At 44.8% G+C, this 24240-nt stretch overlaps 1 protein-coding gene and 1 long non-coding RNA gene across 4 annotated transcripts in view; one reads left to right on the forward strand and one right to left on the reverse strand.

The window, feature by feature from the left end:
* RPTOR (regulatory associated protein of MTOR complex 1) overlaps positions 1-24240 on the forward strand; it is a 145874-nt gene that overhangs the window by 80537 nt on the left and 41097 nt on the right. For both annotated transcript variants that reach the window (XM_080560980.1, XM_080560981.1), the window contains exons 11-20: positions 28-129; positions 3189-3272; positions 4782-4892; positions 10895-10969; positions 11618-11683; positions 12331-12522; positions 13805-13945; positions 15489-15606; positions 17003-17143; positions 17579-17737. In XM_080560980.1, coding sequence (XP_080417106.1) covers positions 28-129; positions 3189-3272; positions 4782-4892; positions 10895-10969; positions 11618-11683; positions 12331-12522; positions 13805-13945; positions 15489-15606; positions 17003-17143; positions 17579-17737 — 1189 coding nt within the window. The remainder of the gene's footprint in view (positions 1-27; positions 130-3188; positions 3273-4781; positions 4893-10894; positions 10970-11617; positions 11684-12330; positions 12523-13804; positions 13946-15488; positions 15607-17002; positions 17144-17578; positions 17738-24240) is intronic.
* Positions 4899-10888, reverse strand: LOC308180022. Of its 2 annotated transcripts, XR_013940709.1 has the most exons (4): positions 7274-10888; positions 7164-7179; positions 6960-7046; positions 4899-6897 (listed from the first exon to the last, which is right to left on the reverse strand). It is a non-coding gene; the product is annotated as an uncharacterized lncRNA (long non-coding RNA). The 2 variants fall into 2 exon arrangements; XR_013940708.1 differs by lacking the exon at positions 7164-7179 and having other exon boundaries at positions 6960-7007.

Raw genomic sequence — 24240 nt, forward strand, 5'->3', positions numbered from 1 at the left:
CCTGCATCCATATTCTTGCTTCAACAGCACAGTCCCTTCTTTGCGGAGCAGCTGACGGCATTCCAGGTGTGGCTGACGATGGGCGTGGAGAACCGCAACCCTCCGGAGCAGCTCCCCATCGTCCTGCAGGTGAGTGCCAGGAGCTCGGCCGCCGTCCCCTCTGCGCGCGCGGCTCTCCCTGCCCGCTGAGTGCTGTGCTGCCAACCAGATGGCGTTTGGGTACAGAAATTACGTGGGCTTCTTCAGGAATAATTAGAGCTGATTGCGTGTTTGCTAGACCTGTGCGGATGAAGATAAAGTGCTTTTCTTCCCCCGTACCTTCGCTCTCTGTTGAGCATGACTTCCTGGTATCGTCCATTTGCAGCTTCAGCAGTGTCAGGCTGTGCTGCCTCCTATTTTGCTGTGAAATAGCAAGACTTTTTCACAGAGTAGCACATCTGTTTTCTCCTGTAGTTTCTCCTCATGTATGCTAGCTCTGTCATGCAGAGACTTTATCTTCTGTATGTTTTCTCAAAGTGGGTATTGCTGCAGTGTAAATGGTTTGGAAATGGCTTCTTTTTCTGTGCTGCTGGTACAGCCTGGTAAGTGTTCCCTTTAATGCGATGGTGAAATTTTGCTGCAAGAACAGAAACAAGTCTCTGAAGACCGTGCCTGGAAGGAACGTAGAGTTCTGGTAGACATTTGCTCAGACTACACAAAGTTCATTTGTAGAAAGAAGAAGTAAATCTAGCAGAAACATAACACCTCATTTCAAATCATGTTTTATAGCAAGGAAAATATGACAGTTGTTCGTCTGCTCTTGCCCTCTCCTCCTCAGATGTTTGTATTGACGGAAATATAAACCCTCATTAAGGTAGCTGTGGTCTCTTTTCTATCAGGCAGCAAAATTTAAATTCTTCCTGTTTAAAGGTACATGGTTCCAGTCATCTCTACAAGGATGTGTGATTTCTTTCACTAAATGTGAGAAGACTCACCTTCCCTCTGTTAGCTACCAACTTGTTTTGTGACTGACAGCACCATCAATCTTTGTGAGACCAAATCTTAATTTCCCTAAGCCTCCCAAGTCTCGAGAGATCAGTTGGATAAATAAATGTAAGGTTTGTCTCTGTCACTGCAATGGGAGAAGGCAGGCTTCTACTCTAGCACCAACTTTGCTGCTTTCCAGAGAATTATTTGGCACCAGAGGGCTCTGCAGGTAGCTTAACCTTGCAGTGGAATTGAGAGGTCACCTGGCGAAGGAATCTGCCTTCCTTCCTGGAGCAAAAATGAGCTAGGACAAGGTAATTATTCTTACAGTTAAGGCATACGTAGTTGTTGAGTGGGATAAGTTGGCTTGTTAACAGTTCGGAGATGCTTCGAATCAGAGAGCGACAGCTTAAGAGAGGAGAGGAACTGTGTTTCAGACCCCACTTCGAGTATCTTTTTGCTTTGAGCCCCTGAGAGAGCTTAAACTGCACTGCTGCAGCCTGACAAAGGTTGCTTCTGTTTTCCCATTTTAGATGTGCCCCTGGGGGAAGATAGTACTTGAGTGCCAGGGGCACGGTGCCAGCCATGCAAAGCTTGGCTTTGTCAAGGACACGGAAACGGCCCTTTGTAAATGGCCTTCTGTTGGCTTCAAGAAGTTCCAGATTCCACTTCTTGAAGTTCCAAATTCCATTTCAAATCTTGCTGTGTATGGGGCAGGTCGGACACAGGTGGCCTCCTGGTGCGGGGAGGAGAGAAGTTACGGAAGACAGCAGTCAGCATATGAAAGTGCTCGATGCTTGCGGAGGTGCCTCCTGCCATAGGATTTTTGTATCTTCACCTGGAAATCCTTTTCAGTTACATGCATTTTTTTTCCCAGCTACAATAGAATTTATGACTTTACTTTCTTTCTTTCTCTTTTTTTTTTTCCTGAAGGTCAGATAATAACACCATTGTCAAATCGGTATGCCTCCCATGTCTGCGTAAGCACCCTACATCTAATATGTTCTTTGCTGTCGTTTCAGCTCTGCCCCAGCTTCCACCATGCCCTGGTTTCTATTACTGCTTTAATCTTAAACAGCTGGCCCTGTTATTCCTGTGCTGGGCATCTTTAAAGCACACTGTTAATCGTGCCAAGTTCTGTAGTAAGTTTGTGGAATAGGCTGGTGCCAACTAGGGCAGGATGACCAAAATGCTTTCTCTTATGACCTATCCTGGGATCTGAGCTCGCATATTCAGAGGTGAAACAATTAGAGCAATTAACACACCCTCCTGTGTAACCATCTTCTTCATCTGGACTTTCTCTGCACAGCTTTAGCATCTAGTGTTAGTTGTCCATGATATGAGATGTAAGCCAAGTAATTTAGTTATTTTTCAATATTAAACATGAAAAACAATTTAATTTGAATATGCAATGTGGAGAAAACATTGAGAAGGGGATGGAATTGGGGAGCTAAATCAGCGAGCTGCTTTCCCTAAGACCCATGCTGAGGGATGTTACTCATTTTAAACTGAGGATTAAATGTTGCATTCCAATATCTTACATCTGTTAAGGAGATTAAGAACTGAAAGTCTGTCTGTTAATATTTCACACCAGGATAGGTATAAGCCAGTAAACTACCACCTCATTATCGTTGTCAGACTCCGTTTTAATGAGATTTTTATTAACGACTAATGTGACCTTTTGCTTCCCCCTTAAGTCTCTTATATTGATTTGCCAAGGAAAGCAAAGCCTCTTTTTCTTCTTCTGAGCCGTTTTGAGTACTGGCAGGCTGGTGCTTTTGCTCACCTTTGAGTCCTTCCTGCAAATGCAATCCTGTTTCTGCTTTACCGAGAAAAGGCAGTAAGCTGAGAGTATTTCAAATCTGTAGTGGCTGCTTCCATCTAGCAGGGCTGTGCTGCATAGGTACCATTGCACTTCAGAGAAATATTAACAGGGAGAGCAACTGGAGCAACGACTGGGAGCCGGAGGGTGCCTGTATTCTGTGGAAAATGTTTGCAAGTGTCTGCTGAAAGTTCATGGAGGGGAGCATTGCTGGGGGGGAGCAACTCACTGGTGACGCTATTCAGTGGGGTGAAAGCTTTCAGCAGCCAGGGTTTGTCCTGCTGCTTTTTCCATTCAAATCATCATTTTTGTCAAAGTTACGTGATGATCCTGAGACCCTCTTATGTTCGCAAAGAGGTTTGTTCTTTCTAGTAATAACTGTTGTCCCTTTCCTCTACAGGTTCTTCTGAGCCAGGTACATCGGCTCCGAGCTCTCGATTTGCTGGGAAGATTTTTGGACCTGGGGCCCTGGGCAGTTAGCTTGGTGCGTTTGTGTTGTGTAATGTCTTGTAAAAGTCAATTAGGCTCTCAGTGTAGGTGCTAAATATAAATGGTGATTTATGGAAGGAAGATGTGGAGGATAGTCCACGGATTTGACAAATGACTGTGTTTTCTGTATTCTTCACTCATATGAAATGGAGCGAGCATCCCTAAAAGAAAAGTGGTTTATATTAATCAAGGAGGCCAAATAGCTTTTCATTTGCGTTACTACAAACAGGAGTTCCTTAGACACGGTTGAGTGTAAAATATTGGAAGCTACAAAACAGGAAGAAATATCCAGGTCAGGTAAGGAGGTTTGTCATGTAAAATAAGTAACAACAAAAAGCACGTATGTTTATCATCCTCTCCTCTCTCAGCTTACTAGCTGCATCATTTTCTTCTCTTTTTTATCTGTTTGGTCTCTGGATTGCATAAGCTTTGTATAAGCTCCTCTGAGAGAAGGCAACTGCCTTCTGCATTTTGGAAAGTGGCTAGCACAATGCAGATAATAAATAAGAATGAAACAGGAGCAGTTAAAAGCACTCTTGTAAATGGAGCTATTTGTTGATAATGGTGATGAAGACGAACCACCAGCTGGCAGAGAAATGGCTCTATGATGGGTCTTTTTATTGGCCTTCTTTACCTTTCATTTTCGTCTTCAAGACTCCTTCCTGCACCACCTGCAGCTCTTCACAGCCAGCTTATCCCACGGTAGTAAGAGGAAAGTATGCTTTAAAGGTGGTTTTAAGCCCTCTGGATTATAAACTTCAGTGAGGATCAGAACGTAGCTGTGGGTAAGCCACAATGGCCTTTGCCGTGGCTGTTCTGCACTTTGTGCACCACATCGGCCGTGCCACTGTGTGATGCTCAGCTCCAGTGCAGGCTTTCACAGCGCGTGGCGGGGGACCCCCCAGGAGCCCAGCCTTCCTGGCTGCGTGCCTCCCGTGCAGCTGGTACGTCCCCGAGGGAAAGTGCGATCCTTCCCGTACGGGTTCTTTACGTGGCAGTCTGGGAAGGGTGTCTGCAATCACGGTGGGATTCTCGAAGATTTAGCACATTGCGTGTCCTCCTGTGAGCAAAAAGCTTGGTAAGAAGTCTGTGTAAGTGAGAGGCCTGTTTAATTTCCAGTGGGAAGACTGTAATTATCGAGCTTTTGCAATATGTTTACTTGTGAAAGCAAATGGCCCCATCAGAGAAGAACACGACATATCATGAAGCATAAAATAGCACAGGCTGTAACGAGTAGAAGCTAGTGCTAGATTAACTCTGAGTCTCACCGGAGCAAATGAGTCTGAAAATATCTGGTGACATCCAGGATTAAAATGAGCAATAGTCAAATACACAGGGATCCCCAATTTACTAGAAGTGTGTGAAATTGTTTTGTACCAGATTTCTCATCTGTGTCATTAAATGTGCTACATCGTCACAAAACGTTCAGTTCTGCCCCTGTGCAGTGCTGCTTCTGCAAAGCTGAGGAGTTTATGAGGGTTTGCTCTTCTCTCTGGCTCTGCAGGCCCTGTCTGTCGGCATCTTCCCATACGTGCTGAAGCTACTTCAAAGTTCAGCTCGTGAGCTGAGACCACTTCTAGTCTTCATCTGGGCCAAAATTCTCGCAGTGGACAGTGTGAGTACTTCCGAATACGGCTGATCTCTGTGTTTTACAGCACTGTGCCTTTTTCCCGTTTGCTTAATCCAGTTGCTTTACAATTTAGATTTTCTCTTGAGGCACTTCAAAAGGATGCTGTATTATCTGAAGACCAGTGTATTTCTCATTCAATTATCCCACTTGTATGCAAGCTAGCTTCTGAAATCTTGGGAATGTGAAATCCCCATTAAGATACTGGCAGGCTGGACGCTTGGCTGCCCACCCCTTCATACCTGCATGAGGTGCAAGCATGCTTGCTCCATCTGTGTAAGTGCTGCAACGTCACTTTAACATGTTCCAGCTCCTGCTTCCCTCCTTGGTTCTAGGCTGCTCTAGGTGAAAGCCATTAGATCTCACCGACTGCGTCTTTGCTGGGGAAGGTAGCGCTTCTCTTGCTGAAGGAGCTTAAATGCCCCTTCACTCCTGTTGTTTTTTAACACTCATATGTTCTGTCACGTCTTCGCAGGTGAGAGAACATGCACACTCTCTCCCATCCCCTCACCATCCAGATTTGTTCATTTTAAATTGTTATCAAACTTGTTTTGTTCAAGACTGTTCCTGTCAGCTGTCAAAACAGGCTCTGGCTAGTTTTCAGACCCAGATTTTTTCTAAAAATAAAGCGAAACTGATTTTTTTGGTGACTTTAACTTAGGAGTCCTCTTCCAACTCTAATGTGATACTATCTTTGTGCACTGCTGCATTGAACATGGTTGGGGTAGAAGTATTTATCCCCCACAGAAGACAGTTTATTCCTATCACAGGTCCATGGTTCTGGTCTTCTCTACAGTATTTTGTCACCTACAGGTTAAGGTTTAAAAATGAACCCTGTTTTTTTTTAAAGGTGGTCTTAACCGGAGCTCTAGCTTTTTGTTGTTGTTAGTGGTGGTTTTTTTTAAATAAATAATTGAGCAGATAAGTAATTATAGATAAAGTTGTATAGTCGTATATATGACTAGAATTTGTGGTTGCAGTTAGTTGAGCGCTTGAAAATTATTAGGAGTGCTACACACAGTTAATTGTAGGCACAATTATAAGCTGATCTACAAGCAGTTTAGACAGCTTTATAAGTTGGATCTTGCCTATTTTGCTTTTTATTTTTATTATATCTCTTCCATTTCAGTTTGGAGAATAATACTGAATTTGTTGGAATTTTTCCCTACTGCTCATATAGCATTGTCAGGTTTAGTTTTATAAATATATTTTCATTAACATCCTAAGAGGATTTTGGAAAGCAAAGAAAATGAAAACTATTCATCTTAAAGCTACTCTTGAAAATCTTATTTTGATGCATGCCTCTCCATGGCTCACACTTCAGCCCCAGGTATGTTACAGAGTAGGCTCATGTATAATTTACGTGGGTGTCACACCATCCTTCACTGTCTCTGGTGGCAGAGCCAATCTGAGAGCGCTCTCTTCCCCCCTACCCTCTCCTGCCAGCATCAGTATTGCTCCCTTGCTCTGTTTCATTGCCCTGTTCATTTGGTAGGCCACGCTTTAAAAAACAAAACAAAAATGCTTTTAAGTTCTGTGTTGGGGTTTCTTCCCATTGTTTCAATTCCCTGTCTCCCCAGATGAGTGGTGTAAGTGAGACGGGAGGAGAGGGCAGCGGCAGCAGGAAAGGGGAATGGACGTCACCGAGGCAGGGGACAGGCAGCTGCTTGAATTGCTGCACCGTAAAGGGAGCAAATACATCCTAGTGTCGGAGGCTAAAGGACTGCTGTATTGATAGTTGGCAAATGAGAAGAAAGCGGTGTCCTTCCCTCCCCTGCTGACACGAGGTTTGGCCATGTACATTTGAAACAAACAGTTGCAAAGATTACCAAAAAATGGTATAATCGTGGGTGTGTTTTGTGTTGTGGCCAAGTTCTCTGACATTGCACAGTCTGCTGCATTTCCTCCAGCCCCCTCTTTTCCAGAAGGTAAACACACCTGCACCGAGCGGTACCTGCACCGACCACAGAGCGGTACCTGCACCGAGCGGTACCTGCACCGAGCACAGAGCGGTACCTGCACAGAGCGGTACCTGCACCGAGCACAGAGCGGTACCTGCACCGAGCGGTACCTGCACCGAGCGGTACCTGCACAGAGCGGTACCTGCACCGAGCACAGAGCGGTACCTGCACAGAGCGGTACCTGCACCGAGCACAGAGCGGTACCTGCACCGAGCGGTACCTGCACCGAGCACAGAGCGGTACCTGCACAGAGCGGTACCTGCACCGAGCGGTACCTGCACCGAGCACAGAGCGGTACCTGCACAGAGCGGTACCTGCACCGAGCGGTACCTGCACAGAGCACAGAGCGGTACCTGCACAGAGCGGTACCTGCACCGAGCGGTACCTGCACAGAGCACAGAGTGGTACCTGCACAGAGCGGTACCTGCACGCTGCAGAGCGAGAGGCAGGCTCCCAGGGGCAGCCGCCTCGTAAGCCTCACGAGGGGGATGAAAACCCCAGGGGCATGCTCTGGGAGTGTGAAGGAAGGCAGTCGGGAGCTGGTGCTTTCCCTCATCCTGCCGGCAGTATTGAGCTGTTAGGCAGCACGCACGCAGGGGTGAGCAGGAGGCTGCGGGGCCGCGGTTCTCACCCTGCCCCGGGCCGCGCTGCCTGGGCCAGCACAGGGTGAGTGGGTGCCACCTCCGTCACCCGGGCAGAAGCCATCGCCCAGCATCAGGGGACGTGTGCGTGTCCAGGCGGTCTGCCAGGTAATCTTCATCCCTGCCGTACCTGAGCAGCGCTGCCTCCTTCATCCACCATCCCCCGTCCGTGCACTGTGTTTGGTTTCAGGAGACCGGAGCTGATGAAATTACTTCCGTTAGGACTGGAGCTGAGCTGATGGCTCATGCCTCTTTGCCGGGGGTATGAGTGAGAACAAATTATGTAAGACTCATGAGTGCCCTGGAGAGCAGAACATCCTGCTGAGATAATGCTGGATCAGGAAGGTGTTCTGGCGTGAGACAGCAGCGCAGTGTGCCCCACGTCCCTTCAGACAGCACCGTCCCTACTCGTGGTATGCCGTGAGGGGTTGTACCTCAGCATTAAAAACTCACAGGACAAATTAGCCATGTTATAGCAACATCGCATCTCAGAATTGTTTATGTGGTATGTAGGTGTCCTTTATAAACACGGGGGTATTTAGATTAATCTCCTTTAATTCCATGTATAATCAGATGATTTTTCATAGGATATTCATTGAGGACTTTAGTCATCTCTGCCTGAAGCCTGCTGGAGTATTTCTAGACAGTCCACCTGCAGAGCTGCATAACAAGTGATGGTTCAAAGTTGTCTCCTGTAGGTATCTGGCAGGTATAGGTTGGTGTAGGAGTTGTATTATGTGCTGCCACGTGTAGATGGCTATAAAACTTGCAAATGCAGTTTAGGTCAAGATTTTGCCACATGCTACATTGATAACATTTGGTAAACAACACCACCGAAATTTGAAATACTTGCATTTAAACAGAAAAAAATCCTCCCTCTTGTAATTAAGGATTATAATCAGAAATTTAAGCAAGACAAAAAAAAATGCAAACCTATGCATAAAACAATGCTGAAAAGAAGTAAATATTACTAATATGGGATAGCAAAGAAAAACTTCGTAACACCTGAAATAATTGTCTGAAGACAATAGAAAACAAACATTTGTCCTACTTTTTGAAGGAATAGAGTAACACAAATTTTGTAGATGTGACCTTTGGTAGCAGGATTGTGACTACTAACTCATCTCTTATGATTAACACAAATATTCAAGTTAAGTGTTCCATGAAGATGATTTGCTGCCCACGTAGGGCAGTGATCGGGATCCCCACAGCTGTGGCAGTGCTGCTGAATTCCAGGAACTTGTGAGATTTCTAGAGACAAGTTACACAGCACACATGTCGTTTCAGGGAGGAAGAAGAAATCTGTGCTCTGTGGCTTGTTTTGGTCATGTTGTGTTGTTATTCACAAGAATCACTGCTTATTCTTTGAAGAGGTGTTACTGATGTTGGCTTTCCATATTGTTCAATAGGATCTAAACAGGGAGGATTTGAGTAAGTGCGTTGGCTTTATTAAAGCTGCTTCTCTCCCTCGAGCCTCAGGTGATGGAGCAACAGTGGCAGCACAATAATGTAGTGTAAAGACGGGCATCTTCTCTTTGCTGGTGTCTGTTTGCCTACATTGCAGCTAAGAGATTTTTTTTTTCTGAGGAGTTAAAAGCGTTCATGCTGAGAATGGAGGGTGGAGGGGGGGAAGCCTATTTTTTGTGCAGCGTTACACAAAAGTCAGGGAAGCCTCTCGTAGCTGCAGCATGGCATCAATTCATTCCCTCTGCTTATTTGGTCTGCCAAAATAGCGTCTTTACTCCCTTCAGCAATAAAATATTCTCTTGCATCTCTGTCTTGCCATCCCCTCTCCTTTCAACAGTTAGTTCCCTCCTTCACCTCCTATGCCTGATAAAAAATACATGATTCTGTCTCTGGCATAAAGCATACAATAGAACCACTGTCACAAGGGAAATTGAATGCCAAGCCAGTTTTTACTCCCTTAAATTTTCACTTTAGTAGTATGCATTCTCTCGGTTTGACCCTGATATGTCATACATGAAGCCTGAGCTGGCATGTTAGCACAAAGAGGCGCAGGAAGAAGTTCTTGGTGTACGCTGAGCTGTTGAATCAGGGCCATGTGCTTCACTGCTGATGCTGCCCTAGAAAACCTGCATTCTCCTCCCTGCAGGGCTTACCAGGCAGCGGAGTTACTCTGCAGGCTTCGACTGCGTGTAGCAGGAGATCGTGTTGTTACGTGCTGCTGTTATACCAATGCAGGACACGTCAGCACTTGACCAAATAATGCGGAGATTAGTCGTGTGTGTGCAATGAGTTGAAATCTTCTTGGCAAAACACAGCCTCACCCAGGTGGGGATTGCACAATATAGGGGATGAATAACTCCTTCGCCATCCCCTTGCAGGTTTACTGGTAATAGCTCAGTGACGTCGGTCACTGTAAAAAAAACACGTGCTAGGTTTATTCGGTGCTGCTGTCTCCGAGAGTTGTCCTGCTTGTAAAGACGGTCCTTTAACGTTCACGTAGACACCTCGCATCCTGGCTGCAGGGCTGAACTAGAAGGCTGCACCTTCCATAACTGGGCAGGGGGTGAGGAACACGAGAAGGGTGACATGCCAGACTCACCTCGAAGCTTCCCCGGCTCCGCAGCCCTGTAGATCAGACTGGGGCCAGCCTGGGGGAAGAGACACCCGGGGGCTTTGGCAGCGTCCGAGTGCTGGGCAGCCAGATGTGCCCACCAAGGCAAGCTGCTCGCTGGGACGGTGCTAGCTGGCCTGTAGCCATAATGTCCTCTGAGAGGCAAGGTCAGGGCCTTTACCCCCGTACCCGGGGACCATTACAGATTTGACCAGGATTTCACACCCGTTATGCAGATATCCAACTGAACAGCTAGAAGAAAGTGAGCAGCAGTTAGCAGCAAATCTGATCTGTGGTAAGCCAATTGCCAGGGCATGGGAATGGAAGTCAGGTGGAGAAGTAGACCAGAAGCTTTAGGAAGACCTTGTCCTACAGAATTCTTATTTTGCTATATGTAAAAAAACAAACAAACAAACAAACAAACAAAAAACCCCTACTTTTAATCAGATTCCTCCTTGGTTTTGTCTTTGATGGCTCTCAGACACTGGCAGAGGTGTAATGTGGGGCAGAGATGTCAAATTTAACTGTTCCTCGGTAGGTGGTCATACTTCTGGTTACTGTTTCTGTCACTTTTGTGGCTGGCACAAGGCTCCTTGCTGTCGTTACCGCTCTTCCCTGCTGTCCCTTCTGAGGGGCGGTTTGCTCGTGGCCCTGATGGAGGGGGTGCTCTCTCCTTTGCTTCTCACATGAAAACTGGACTTGAGAAAAATGGTTAAGACATGAAATATGCATACATCATTGGAAGAAAAAATACTTTTATGTCAGTGTACTCATTGTTTTTTTTTCCCTTGTCTCTGTCTCATTTTTCAGTCATGCCAAGCTGACCTTGTGAAGGACAACGGTCACAAGTATTTCCTTTCAGTTTTGGCAGATCCTTATATGCCAGTAAGGACAAGTCATCTTTATTCAGACTCTTCTAGCATTTGCTTAGCTTGTCGGGGCTTATATGTCGCTGTTCTGATGCAGCTGGTGCTCAGGTGGGGCTGCCTCCCAGCTCCAGCTGCGGTGAGACCTGCTGCTGTGCTGCAGTCAGAGCTGAGCTGTGGAGTCAGTGACCGGGGAATTAAAAATGCTAGTGCCAAGCTGCATGATGGAGACAGCCAAACCAAACGAGGATTTGCAAACTTGTGTAAAGTTATTTAAGCCCAGATTACTCAGGGGTGAAGATGGGAGCTGTGGGCTTCTGGGGGCTGGGTGCAGAGGCAGAGCAATTTCACTGTAACTTTCGTAATTCATTCTGCAGAAGTTTTTTTGTGTGGTTTCCTGTAATGAATATTTGTATGCCTCCTCCAGAACAATACACGGAGGTTGGTTGGGAGGATCATATTGGCAGCCTGAGGATACAAGTTTATCAAGTGTCTGAGGTGTATGACAGGGCTGGATGACAAGAAAATTCCAGTTCCCTCTCCTCTCTCTTGCTCTTTTAATGAGATCGTTCTGAGTGCAGTTTCTATCGCATGTTTCAGAAAGTGTGGAATATAGTTGTTCTCTGACCTGTTTTCTAGATAACAATTAGTTGTATATTGTTTTAAGGCTGAACACAGGACAATGACTGCTTTTATTCTGGCTGTAATTGTTAACAACTACAACACAGGACAGGTGAGTCCCAACAACCTTTTTCCTTTCATTGTCTCTCCTATTTGTTCTCTGCACTGTGCCTTTCCTTTGATAAAAATGTCCCGGCTTGCATTAATGCACTGCCCTGAACAGGAGAACTGAAATAGAAGATCGCTTTACATTATTTTTTGGTGGAATAAAAGAAAAATTATCCTGGAGGTGTGACAAACACATTATGGACGCAGCACCTGGAAGCGGAGGTTAAGGACACAAGTCACTGAGCAACCACCCCTCCAGGCAGAACACTGACACGCTGTCAAAGAAATAGCGCCTGGTTCCTGTCGAGTGGAAACTTGATGGCTGTGATAAAGTTCTTGGGAAGAGTGTATGGAATGAGCCATAAACCTTAGGGCTCTGACAGCTGCAAGGAGTATTTCCAAAGAGGAAAAAACAAGCTTTAAATAATACAGAAAGTATTTCTAATGCTGAACTATTTAGCTAGCTATAACAGCGTGTAGTTGACCTTCCCTTCGTGCTCCTTCCAAATGGTATTTTGGAACAAAATTAGTATATGACCGAAGAATAATTATTTTCTCTTGCTTTCCTGTCTATTTCAGAAATAATCTTCTTTGTTGATGATGCGATGGGAAGATGTCAACCAAAATAAATTGCATTGATTTGTGTTTTAGGAAGCCTGCCTTCAAGGAAACCTGATTGCTATTTGCCTGGAACAGTTAAACGATCCACATCCTCTTCTGCGTCAATGGGTAGCCATTTGTTTAGGACGTATTTGGCAGAACTTTGACTCAGCCAGGTGGTGTGGTGTGAGAGACAGCGCTCATGAAAAGCTCTACAGTCTCCTCTCTGATCCAATCCCAGAGGTAAAAATCCAACTTTTTAAATAAACACCAGCCAAGTTGTCAGGATTCTGAAAGCAGGCTGCAGAAGTACTCATAAAACCAGGGCCTTCAAGAGCTTCATGATTGTGTCTGGTTCAAAGAAAGATCTTATCTCACTGTTTCTTCACGATGGTTCAAATCATACAAGCCCTGTGAGAGAAGCAACTAAAGAAATGCAGGGGCTGTTCCTACAGCCCAAAAGTCTCAAAATCTTGGAGCTGGCGATAGGAGACACCACCTTTTTTTGCTTCTTGGCATATCAGAGGCATTTTAAAAATGTGGTCCCAAAGCTCACTGTGTGTTTCAAAAAACCCTCTAATCTTTTTTATCTGAGTATAAAAACTGTTCTCCTCCCGGTATGTGTGAAAGTACATCTTTAATTGAATGTGTTTTACCCTTGTGGCCAACTCTCCAAGAGAGAAGAGATTCTTGTGCGGAGCATGACTGTGATTGACAGAGCCTGTCAGACCCCAGTGAAATTACATTGCGTGTGGGAGAAGTAAGCCTGGAGATAAACGCCATTGCTGACTTGCAGTGATTAAAGATTGGATTCCCTTTTACATTCAGTCTTTCTGTCCTGTATCCTCTATCTCCTTTCTCTTGCCTAATCTTTCCCCCGTTTTATAAATCGTATTTATTCAGTGATCACGTTTACCTGTCTTTAAAACACATCTGCAGCTCTGTTTGGGGAGCTAGAGTGATCATTTCTGCTTTGTGAAGCACATTCTGCACTCACTGCTCATACTGTATCCCCACTGTTTTCAGTCTGCCAAGGCAAGCTGTAAGTTTACCAAGCCATCTGATCCCTCTGTTCTTTGTGTGATCTGGCAAAATTTGCCCAGATTTGAGCTGCTATCTTTTCTCTTTTCCCATTTTCTGCTACCTTTTTGTATGCCCTTATCTGAAGACTGTAGTTCAGCGCTGTTATTAAAGAGATCCACATGCCAACAGTAACTCCCAGTGTACCTTATTCCTATTAATTAATATTCTATGCAGTGTCACCTGGAAAAATCACCCAGGGGAAGGTCACCGAGTATTCTGGGAAATTAAATGTACTCCTTCATCTGTGAATACTTAAAACTCAGTGCTTTGATGAACCTGTTTTGGTTCTTAGTCTCTGTGGGCTTCTGTTTAGCCCTCACTATTTACCTGACACAGTAGCCTCGGTTTCCAGAGATGCCATTCGTGAGGATAAAACGTCCCAGTGGTTAAGCTCCAGGCTGGAACCAAGAGAAAAATAACAATGAATGTTTGCATCTCGCAGGTTCGCTGTGCTGCAGTCTTTGCACTGGGAACGTTTGTGGGCAACTCAGCTGAGCGGACCGACCACTCCACCACCATCGATCACAACGTGGCTATGATGTTGGCCCAGCTCATCAACGACGGGAGCCCCATGGTTAGAAAGGTAGGGAGGGGGCTGGCGGTGCAGGAGTTTGGTGGATTTGTGCTGATGAGCTCCGCACCATGCTGAATCAGAGTGCATTATTGAATAGACTTTTTATTGAATCAGACTCATTTGGAAGCATCTGGTTCGTTGTGAAGGCTTTTAACTTTGGTTCCTGCTGAGAAGCAACACGCACGCCGACCACACCGGTCGGGCAGCCTGCTCCGTGCAGGATGGCCGCGTGCAGGAGCACGCTGGGATGCTGGCTCATCTGCTTGCCCTTTTTCAGTGCACCATGTACTATGATGTTTCATTTACCATGCAATGTAAGGAGTCCACTGAAAGGAATAATATAACCAGTGTGTATTAAGTCATAGTGTCCAGTAGTTGACAAGATCATCATTCAGATCAAGGTTCTGCTTTTTAACAGTGGACCTCTGATTTAGATCATTTATTCCATTAAGCAAATGTCTAACGCAGCAGTAACAATCTCAGTTTTGTGGGCATTTTTGTGTGGTGGTGTTTGTTTGTTCTTTGAATTTAAAGGGAATGCAATAATGGAGATAGGAAGGAGAGGAGTTACACTGAAGTCATTTTCAGGTGAACAAAACCCTGAGAATCCTGGCTAAGCAACTATTCCGTTAATGCTCTTCTGTTGGTTACTGTTTTGATTGCAAAATCTTACATTACAGGATCTCAGGTTTTAAGTGAAATTGTAATCTGTTGCTAGAAACATGGAGTATGTGACGGTCCTGGGGGGCAAGAGAGGAGGGAAGTAAGAGTGCTGTGGAGAGAACATGAGAGCTTGTAAAAAGATCTGCTTGCTTTTAGAAACCATAAGGAAGGATGACAGAATGGTTCCAAGTAATACTTCAGGTCCTGGAGAATTATTTTCTGACACCATTGTAAAACAGTGGTACATTTGATGTTTTAGGTTGTTTTTGATGGGATGTAGTTTGGTGTCCTAATGCTTGCGTTTGCTTAACTGGAACATGAATACCCCGACAAGCTGTCACCAGCATTATGAGGATTCATTTTTGTTGTCTTTTCCAGCATTTATCAGTTTAATTAAAGAGAGAACCGCATGTCACGCTATGTGCTCTTTGAGATTCATAAATCTCTATTTTGGAGATCAGTCCCCTGAACAGAGAACAGCACTGCCAGTTCTTCTCCTCTCCTGTTTGCTCTTTCCAAACGCGTAGCAAATGCTATCCATTGGAGGGCCTGAACTTCACCATCTCTACCCTCCCTACCCCAGTAATTCAAGGTTTCTAAGTTGCACTGATGAGAACGAATTGGCTTGATCCTTTGTGGGTACGCAGCATCGTCCTCACGTTAGCTGCTGATATGGCAGGTCATTGCAAGGCTGGCTGTGGGATTCAGCTTAGGGCCAAACAGCAAATAGCAATTGCTATTGGTTGTTTCTACATTTTCTTATTATTAGTCTGGATGTCCATCCAATAATATCAGTAATAATGACCATATTATTCTGCCTTGTCCTTTCGTGTGTTATTTCTGATCTATATAACAACGAAACACCTGTTTTCTTCTGCTCTTTCCATAGGAGCTGGTGGTGGCTTTGAGTCACCTGGTGGTTCAGTATGAGAGCAACTTCTGCACCGTTGCCTTGCAGTTCATGGAAGAAGAGAAGAATTACCCTCTCCCTTCTCCAGCTGCCACAGGTTTGTGGTTTTTGTCTTTATGGGCAGGAAACTTGCAGCCTGTTAGTGCTTGAAAATGTTACTTGAGTACTTTGCCCAACACAGTGAAATTATTGCTGGTGGTGATTGGTCAAACAACACCACTGCTACAAATTTGAATGACATGGTGGGTAGCACTGTAATATATTTGTCTTGGAGAAATGTGTCCTCAGCTAAAAGATACCTATAGCTCACTAGAAAGTTGTGGAGACTGAACACCTTGCCAAATTCAAAGAGATTCCCTTCAGATCAAAACTGAAGTATGGTTGGTACACAGGCTTACCAGACTTCTCTCAAATTATGTGTGAAATTTCAGCTTTGTGTTGACCTAATGGGGCTAATAAGAAGCCTTAGCACAGAACAACAAACCAGATGTATTCCTTGCTACTTTAAAGCACCAGATGAGAAGCAGTCAAGAACTTCATGTTTTGTGTCTATGGTCCCAAACTTTTGTTGTGTGTATAGCTTTATATAGGAAATGAAAAGCCCAAGTGAAGTTAATGCTGACTTCATATTTTCCTTATATTAACCTTGAAAATCATCAAAGATAATGGGACTGTTGCAACAGAAGCTTGGAGACGAGCATGTGTTGTCTCTGCAAGGAGTAGTTTAATCTCCACATTGTCTGAATAAATTAAACGTATTAGAAAATGAGCTTCTTCACATTAATCTTTTTTTGCTGCAGGAAATAATCATTATTTATAGTTTACATAGTGCTTTTTCTTATCCAGAAGGATCCCAAAGTACTTTATAAGTAGGATGCACTGGAAGCATTGCCTCAGTACCATAATGCAGCCACCTCCGCATTGAAATGAAATAGCTGTTCTGAAGTCATGATACTGTCTGTGTATTCAGGAATGAAAATGAAAAAGTTTGGGAAATTTTAATTATCCAGGTCATGGATGAAATACAAGTTGAAACCAGGTCTGAAATTTGGTCAGGAAAACAGGATTTTCATAACCCTTTATAATGAAAACATTTTCCAGAGTTTTAATGAGCAGAAGCAAGCAAATGCCATCTTCTAAATGGTGCCTGCTGTAGCAGCCTGTCCGAGCACAGTATCTGGGCAGTGGCCCAGCACCGACCTGGAGAGAAGAGTCATCATGGTCTCTCTGGGTAGCCTGTAGGCACTGGCAAGGCTCGGCTCACCTGGTTTAATTGGATGTAACAAAGTCACAGCCTAAACAACAGAGAAACATGGTCCTTACTGATTATGTTCAGGGAGGAGCCTGTCATACCTCGTTCTGTTTTAACATAATGGGCGATGGCTAAATTCTGTTCGTACTGGTAATACTTGAGTGATTTATTTGCTGGGAATCTGCCAACAGGCTATGATCTCTCTGGTTGCGTTTGTAATTGCTAAATTTTGCATCCGCAGAGGGTGGGAGTTTGACACCAGTGCGAGATGGTCCATGTACACCGAGGCTGCGGTCTGTCAGCTCTTACGGAAACATCCGAGCAGTTACCACAGCCAGGAACCTGAACAAGTCCTTGCAGAACCTCAGCCTGAATGAAGAATGTAAGAGAGATTTGAAAATTCTGTCATTTTCCTATACCACTTCTTTTCTCACCCCCATGTGCTACCATGCAAGCTACCATGTGCAAACCAATATGAACTGAAACTAACATTTTGGCCCAAATTATCTAGCTGACAGCTCCAAGGGCTTAGATGAGGAGCACTCTCCTATTTCAATTTATTTTTACTTTTTTTGAAGTGTCTGGTGACTAAAAAGGTGTCTTCTGACATCCTGACATTCGTGGATTTTTAACTGAATCATTTATGACCCCTTGGTGCTTACTCTGTATTTAAACATTCAGTTTTTAAAAGGGGACTTTGTGGATTTACCTACACTTTCACAGAGGGTTGTAGAATTTGCAAATGCTGTTATGCCTGGGTAAAAATTGTTCTCTCCCCAGTTCCTGTTTAAGCATCTGTCCTCTTTTCTTTTGGCAGCGGGAAGTTCTGTTGCATTTTCTCCTGGGAATCTCAGCACCAGCAGCAGTGCTAGCAGCACCTTGGGCAGCCCTGAAAATGAAGAGTATATCCTCTCGTTTGAGACTATTGACAAGATGAGACGAGTCAGCTCTTACTCTTCTCTGAATTCACTGATAGGTGAGTAAAGACTCTCTCATCCTTTGTTCAGTGTCGCCTTTCTTTACATGTTTGCACTAGCTTTTGCAGAAGGTTTGGATCTTAACTCCTCCTAGACCTCCAGCAAGACATCTCGTATCAGTAGTAATGCTACTCTTGTGTCTGGGTAAGCTATATGCAGAGAAGAGTCCCTCCTGCTCAGATGGCACTGGAAGTGAGAGCTGTTGGCTTCAGCTGTGTGCCTCACCATGACAGGCAGCAATCCTCTTAGGAATTTGAGAACAAAAATGTAGCACATACAGGAATTTTACATCCACTGCAATTTAGTTGGATAATCAAAACAAGCACTCGCCATCCCATGGATGTAGCAGCTGGGCTCTCTGGCAATAACCCCTTCCCCCGGTTATTTTTCATGTAGGTTGTATTTCTGTACAGCACAGCCATTTTCTTATGTTACTGATACAAGGAAACCTTACCTAGCTAATTACCATGCACGTTTATATGTAAATTGTTAAAATAGGACTTAATAAAGAAGAAACCCCAGACTGAATCTCAAAGCCAGAGACTAGTTATTTCACAGAAATTTGCTTTGGTGCAAAAAGTTCCATGGCTGATCCCACTGCCTCCAGGCCCTGTCCATTATTCCCTCCTGGACAGGTAGCTCTAACATCAGTAATTGCACTGAACTTTTTAACACTACTCAACAGTCCTTTTTCTCTGGGACATCTGACTCTTTGTGTAATGTACAGACCTCTGCGGAGTGAAGTGCTGTAGCACAGAAGGAAGGGAGATTTTAGTTGCATTTATGCAGTGCACAGCTGATTTGCATGTAATGCTTGATTTGCACTTCTGTAGAACAAAGGTGGTATGTTTATATTGAAGTAATTCATTTTTTTGTTCGCTTGTTTGTTTTTAGTAACTTTTCCAATCCTGTCTGTTTGCTACAATAGCATTGCTTTAAACTAGCTGGAGGCTGCCATTTTCCAAACAGTCTAAACCGTTTTGGGATGGTAACAGACAATGTACAGAAGAGGGTTAGCTTTTGGAAGAGGCTCCTTCCAGGGAGCAGAGGAGGTGGCATGTAGCAGAGAAACAAATGTTGAGGGAAATCTGTATCTTTTTAGTCTATCAATGTGCCTTGATCGATTCATTTCCTTTTGATTATGGGTAATGAAGTTGGGTCTTCTAAAGCATGACTGGAATGTTAGGAAATTTCTCTTTGTCTTAAGCTAGAGCTTGAGTTTTTCTCATTTCCACTGGTGCAAACTGGTGTCTGCTTGATGGCTTGTGCAAGACTCACAAGAGCTTTCAGCACATTTGAAAAAGAATCTAAAGATGAGCTAGAGGTGAGCGAGGGAAACTTAGGAAAACAAAAAGCAGTTCTCCAAAGCCTCCCTCATTCCTATTCAATCGGAAGAGCTCATATCCAGCTGGAAACAGCAGAGCTTACAGAAGTGTTTAAAATTCATAACTCACAGAGAATCCCATTACTTTCAGCATTTGCTTGCTGAAAGCTGGGCTTTTTTCATTTCTACCGAAGAATCACCATCCTTCAGCCTGTTCTCCCCTGGTCCCCAAGGAAAGAGTTTTCAAAATACCATCAGCTCCAGCCACCCTCAGTAGTGCTGTGGCTGCTGTGCAGCTAGCCTGGGCTCACATTAACCCTGTTGTGGGTATTTTTTTACTTGTAAGTAGCAGCTGCAGCTGGCCTGTAGCCTTCCAGAAGTGCCCTTCTGCCTTGCGGATGAAGTCCTTTCTTCAGGTTTTAGCATGCAATGAATACTGCTGTACTACTAGCAAGAATGGGGTAACTGAGAGAGGAGTCGCCTGGGTGATAGACCTGCCTTGACTGTAGAAATGTTTTGCTCTATTCTTTGTCTTCTGGGAGAATTAATGGCGATTTGGTTCTGAGGTAATGACCGTGCCAAGTATTTGAGACAGGAAGAGCAGTAAAAGGGGTGCATTGGGCACGAGTCGAATCAAACCAAAGCAGAAATCTAGTCTGTAATAATGAAAGGAGAAATTATAAACCACAGTTTAATTCTGTGTTCTGTACACAACATTCTCTAAGTCGATTCACCGATGCTCAGGGCTTTCTTCCCCTCCTGTGATTTTAGGAAGATGGTTCTTTGAAGGGTTATTCCGGATCAGTCTCTCCAGCTTATTGATATTGTGGCGATGTACTTCTTCCCGTAAACCTGAGGAAAGCCTCTGGACTCTCTTTTCTGCCACTTTATAAACAACTTCCTAGCTAAGTGGCAAAATGCTGCCTTGTATGCCCCCAGAAAATGCAGCATGTACTTTTAGTCTAGGTGTGCTGTTTTCTGGCAGACCGTTCTTTGGCCAAGCAATCCTGAGTAACCAGAAGACATTTATCTCTGGCCCACGTGTCTCTAAGCTGGCAACGGCCAGTTTTTGGGTAGTCAACAAAAACATCAGTTCGGATTGGAAAATAAGCCTTGCTTCTTTTTCCATAAAACAAGTCATTAATCTTTGCCTCCTGAAATTTAAGTTTCGTTTAGTTTTAGCATAGGAAAAGAAAAGGAATTAAGATGAGGGTTTTGCGTTCCTTGAGGCTGATTATTCATATCTAAATTGCATGATTAAAGTCTTTGTCCTATGGAGACCATCACTGGAAAGATTATATTAAGGAATGATCAAAGGAGGAGGAAAAAAGGATCTTGGAGCAATGAAACGCTGGGGAGTAGTTCTCTTTTCCGGCAGGAGAAGCTGGGGATAGAAAATGTTTGCCATGTCACAGGATCCGTTCTGGAGAGCTACCTCAGAGTAACATTTACAGCCGGAGGTTGCAGTAGTGAGGATGAGGAAGGCGAGAGATGGAGGTGGACAGTGAGCCACAGGGAATAAGAGCTCTGGGACAGGCAGAACGTCCTTCTCTATCACTGGGCACCATATTTAAATTCACAGTCATAAAGAGAAGTGATCGGTTAACCAGTGATATTTATAAACAGTAACTTGCACGCTGGCAAAACCCAGGGATCCGAGTGGTTTTTGGGAATGGAAGCTCGACGTGGAGGTTTTCCACCAGTTCACACTATTTGCCCTGCATTATGGAACCAGGGTGGTAGAACCTGGTGCAGCGGCCGGGGCAATGCTGCGTAGCTCAGAAAGGCAGAAAGCAGTTTGCCGTGGTATTGCTGAGGCACTGGGGAAACCAGGACGGGGAGAGAAATGCCAGGGTGTGGCAGCAGGCATCAGAGTAGCAGGGTTGGCTTTTTGTCCTTGGTTTTCCTTCTACCCTGATGTGCCACTGTTCGCCCTGGCCTCACTGACATTCTTTGCGGAAAAGGTAAGGAGATGTGGCGTGGGCTTTCCTGTTTGCTGGGACAGCCCTGGTCCTGGAGAAGTTCCTGCCCTGAGGGAATGTACCTCTTCCTGATGAGCTGCTCCTGGTTTCTGTTAAATCATTAAAAAACTCACGGTTTGCCATTTGAGTCACCACCAGGGATGGCAAGGTGAGGCATTTAAAGTGTTTTTTGCCAGTGCTGTGGATGCCCAGCTCATGTCAGCTAGGGGCTTGGCAAACAAAGGCAATACGTCCCTCCTGCTCCGTGTCACTCCTGCTCTCTCTGAGCCTTCCTCAGGGCCCTGACTTTGCAGGAGATGATTATTATTCACTGGGAGCAGCTCGCAGAAAACCAAACTTCATTGTAGCAAGGAGTAGCGAGGGAACGGCCAGTCTCAGGCTGGCTGCAGTGCTCGGGAACGCTTTTGCATTGCCCCGTGCAAAGAAACCAGCCTGCAGACTGTCAAGTCTGTGCAAGAAATATTAATTTGCCATTCCTCCAGGGAATGAGCTGCTCTTCACATTGTCAAAGTAGAGTTCAGAGAGCCATCAGAATTTCAGATGTTTTCTTCATCTGAGTAGCTCTCGCAGGACCTTTTGTGTCGCTCATGGGAAGAGGAGCGGCTTGTGGGATACAGATTTACAAATCGGGTGGGATTAGCACCGATGGGAAGCAGATAGCCGAGTCCTCAGGTACTGTTCGGTGTGAAATACTTCAGCTGTATGTTCTCATTGCATGCCAGTCCCAAACTTGCTTTTCCCTGCAGGCAGAACGCACAGAAAGCAGAGCTGTCTCCGGTCCAAGGCGCGCAGCAGCGCCGGTTCAGCTATTGGTCAGTTTTTGCTGCTGTGCTGGGTGGGGAGCGGACTGCATCTTCTCCGGGAGATCAAGGCTTAAAATCACTGCAGTGATTTTTAAAGGGGATTAGAAAGAGGTCCTGTCAAAACAGAAAGAGTAAATAAAAACATTAGCATTCATTTTTGCATCCCGCGTGGTTCTGGTCTTCGTGTACTCGGTGACCAGGCTGCACGACCTCAGCCGGGTCCCTTCCTCGGGGCCACGGCGTGATGCTGGCTCTTAAATTGGACTAGGCGTTATGCATATGCAAACAAAATCAAAGTCATCGGCGATGAAATGCAATTTATTTTTGACATTCTTTGCTGAGAGAAATCATTTTGTAAATCTATACTGCAAGGTCCATTTAACTGGCTTTGAATCAGTCTGACTAATTACGGAGCTGTCTGCTTAAATTAACACCCCGTCCCCCTTGCTCTGCTCTTTGTTTGCATCTCCTGGCTATTTTTTTCATTTCAGTCCGTTATACGAAATCAAGCTGCTGTTCCTCCTGCCGCCTCTGCTGCCTTCCATTATCCCACTGACTCCGGTGCTCAAGTTTTTACAAGGGGCTGTGTCGGATGTGTCACCCGATTGAATCAGTGTAATGAACAGCCCTAACGTAGGGGGGGTGCAGCAGAAGAAAGGAGCAGTCCTCCGAGCTCCAGCTCTGAGCCTTTGTAGAAATTCCCTCTGTTCTTTTCAAAGGCTGCTGAGCGAATGAGGAATTGCAATGGCGCAGTTCTGTTTTAAATTTGTTTTTCATGACGCTTAGATGTATAAAAAATGTCGCTGTTTTTTTTCCTTCGTGACTGCATCATGAGTGAGCTGGTTATCAGAAAAACTGGAAAAACTGATGGGTACCTTCTTGCTCCCCTTTTCTCCCCCTCTCCTTTTACTGTCTTTGAAGGGCTTTAAAGGAAATCAGACCACTCAGATTCCCATCGGTCCTTATGTAACTGCTAGCACTGGACCAAAAGTAGGAGGCAGAGCACCGAACAGACCTCAGATGGCATTACCTGGCTACCGCTTCAGTGGCTGGGACTGTTTTTTTCCTGCCGTAGCTTGTAGCACTGCATGTCTCCTGCTGTCTCTGCTTCCCCCACCCCCTTTTCTTTTCCTTGTAGGAGTAGCTTCCAGGAGGAATGTGGCAATTGCAGAAGTGAAACCCAAATGGTCAGAAGCCCAGAAAGGACAGACAAGTGTTGTATCACCATCCCTTAAGTTTGGGAGGCCTGACCCTCTGCTGAGCAGAGACTTACTTTATTGTGTGTTGACATTTTCAAACATGGATAAAGAAATTCTGAAAAAGATGATGACTTTTGCCAGTTGTGACCAAGGGCAAAGCCTGAGGTTGGATCAGCACTGTTCTGAGTCAGTTCTGTTACCCACCCCCCCACTGTATTCACGTGTTCCTCAATGCAATACACTGTGAGCTCTGTCCCCTATAGCGTAAGCCACGTATGACAGATCAGTGCCATTTGACTCTGCTGCATCTGGACAGTTGTTATTGCTTTCTGGGATCATCAACTTCATCATTTTTCCTGGGCAGGTTTAACATTGTCAAGCCCCGTGTCTCACCTGCACAGGAAAGGTTAGGATTAGCTGAAGGAGTCTGCTGTATAGGTAACCCCCAGCAAACAGGCGGCACTGGGGGGTACTGCCATAAATACTTGGCTGTGAGATTTCTGCCTGAAACTCTGTAAGTAGATGCCCCTCGGAAAATTCTTTGGATGTCAGCTGAGTAGGAGAACCTTTGCTTTGCAGGCGAAATGAAGGGATGGAGCTAGATTACTTCCTTTGCGTTTTGCAGGATGCTTTGTCACCTGTTGGGGAATTTTTCTGAGAGAAGAAAGATTCAATTGTCTAATGCAGATAGCCACATGGAAGTATAGCATGCAAGCTGCTGAAGTTTGTAACTGCACGCCACTTGCATTCTTCAGCCAAAGATCAAAACTGAATTCTGTCTATTTTCTGTCGGTTTCAGTATCAGGTTTAGCAGCTATGCAAGGTGCTTGTTGAACAAGGGCCCTTTCTTTGTAACTTAACATTTTATATTTAGATGCCTACAGAAACATGAAAGGAAATGCAGTAACAGCTTGATCTGTCATTTACCATTGATTGTGACTCATCTGAAATCCCTATTTTAGTTCCCTTTTTGTTAGTGCAACCACTTTAATATTGTCCAAATGGCTCAACTCCCAAAAGAGAGTGTTGCAACTATTAAACGTTATAAGGGTTAGAAGAAAGAATAACAAATTAAAGATTCACCTAAAAGCAGCAAAATGCAATGTTCACAGAATTCTGTCGGTTGTTACAAAAGCTTATTAATTTGATTTGTACTTTGAATCTGTCAGGCCCTTCTGCTGAAATACCGAACTG

The sequence above is a fragment of the Anser brachyrhynchus genome (genome assembly GCF_964034855.1).
Source record: "Anser brachyrhynchus genome assembly, chromosome: 18".
NCBI lineage: Eukaryota > Metazoa > Chordata > Aves > Anseriformes > Anatidae > Anser > Anser brachyrhynchus.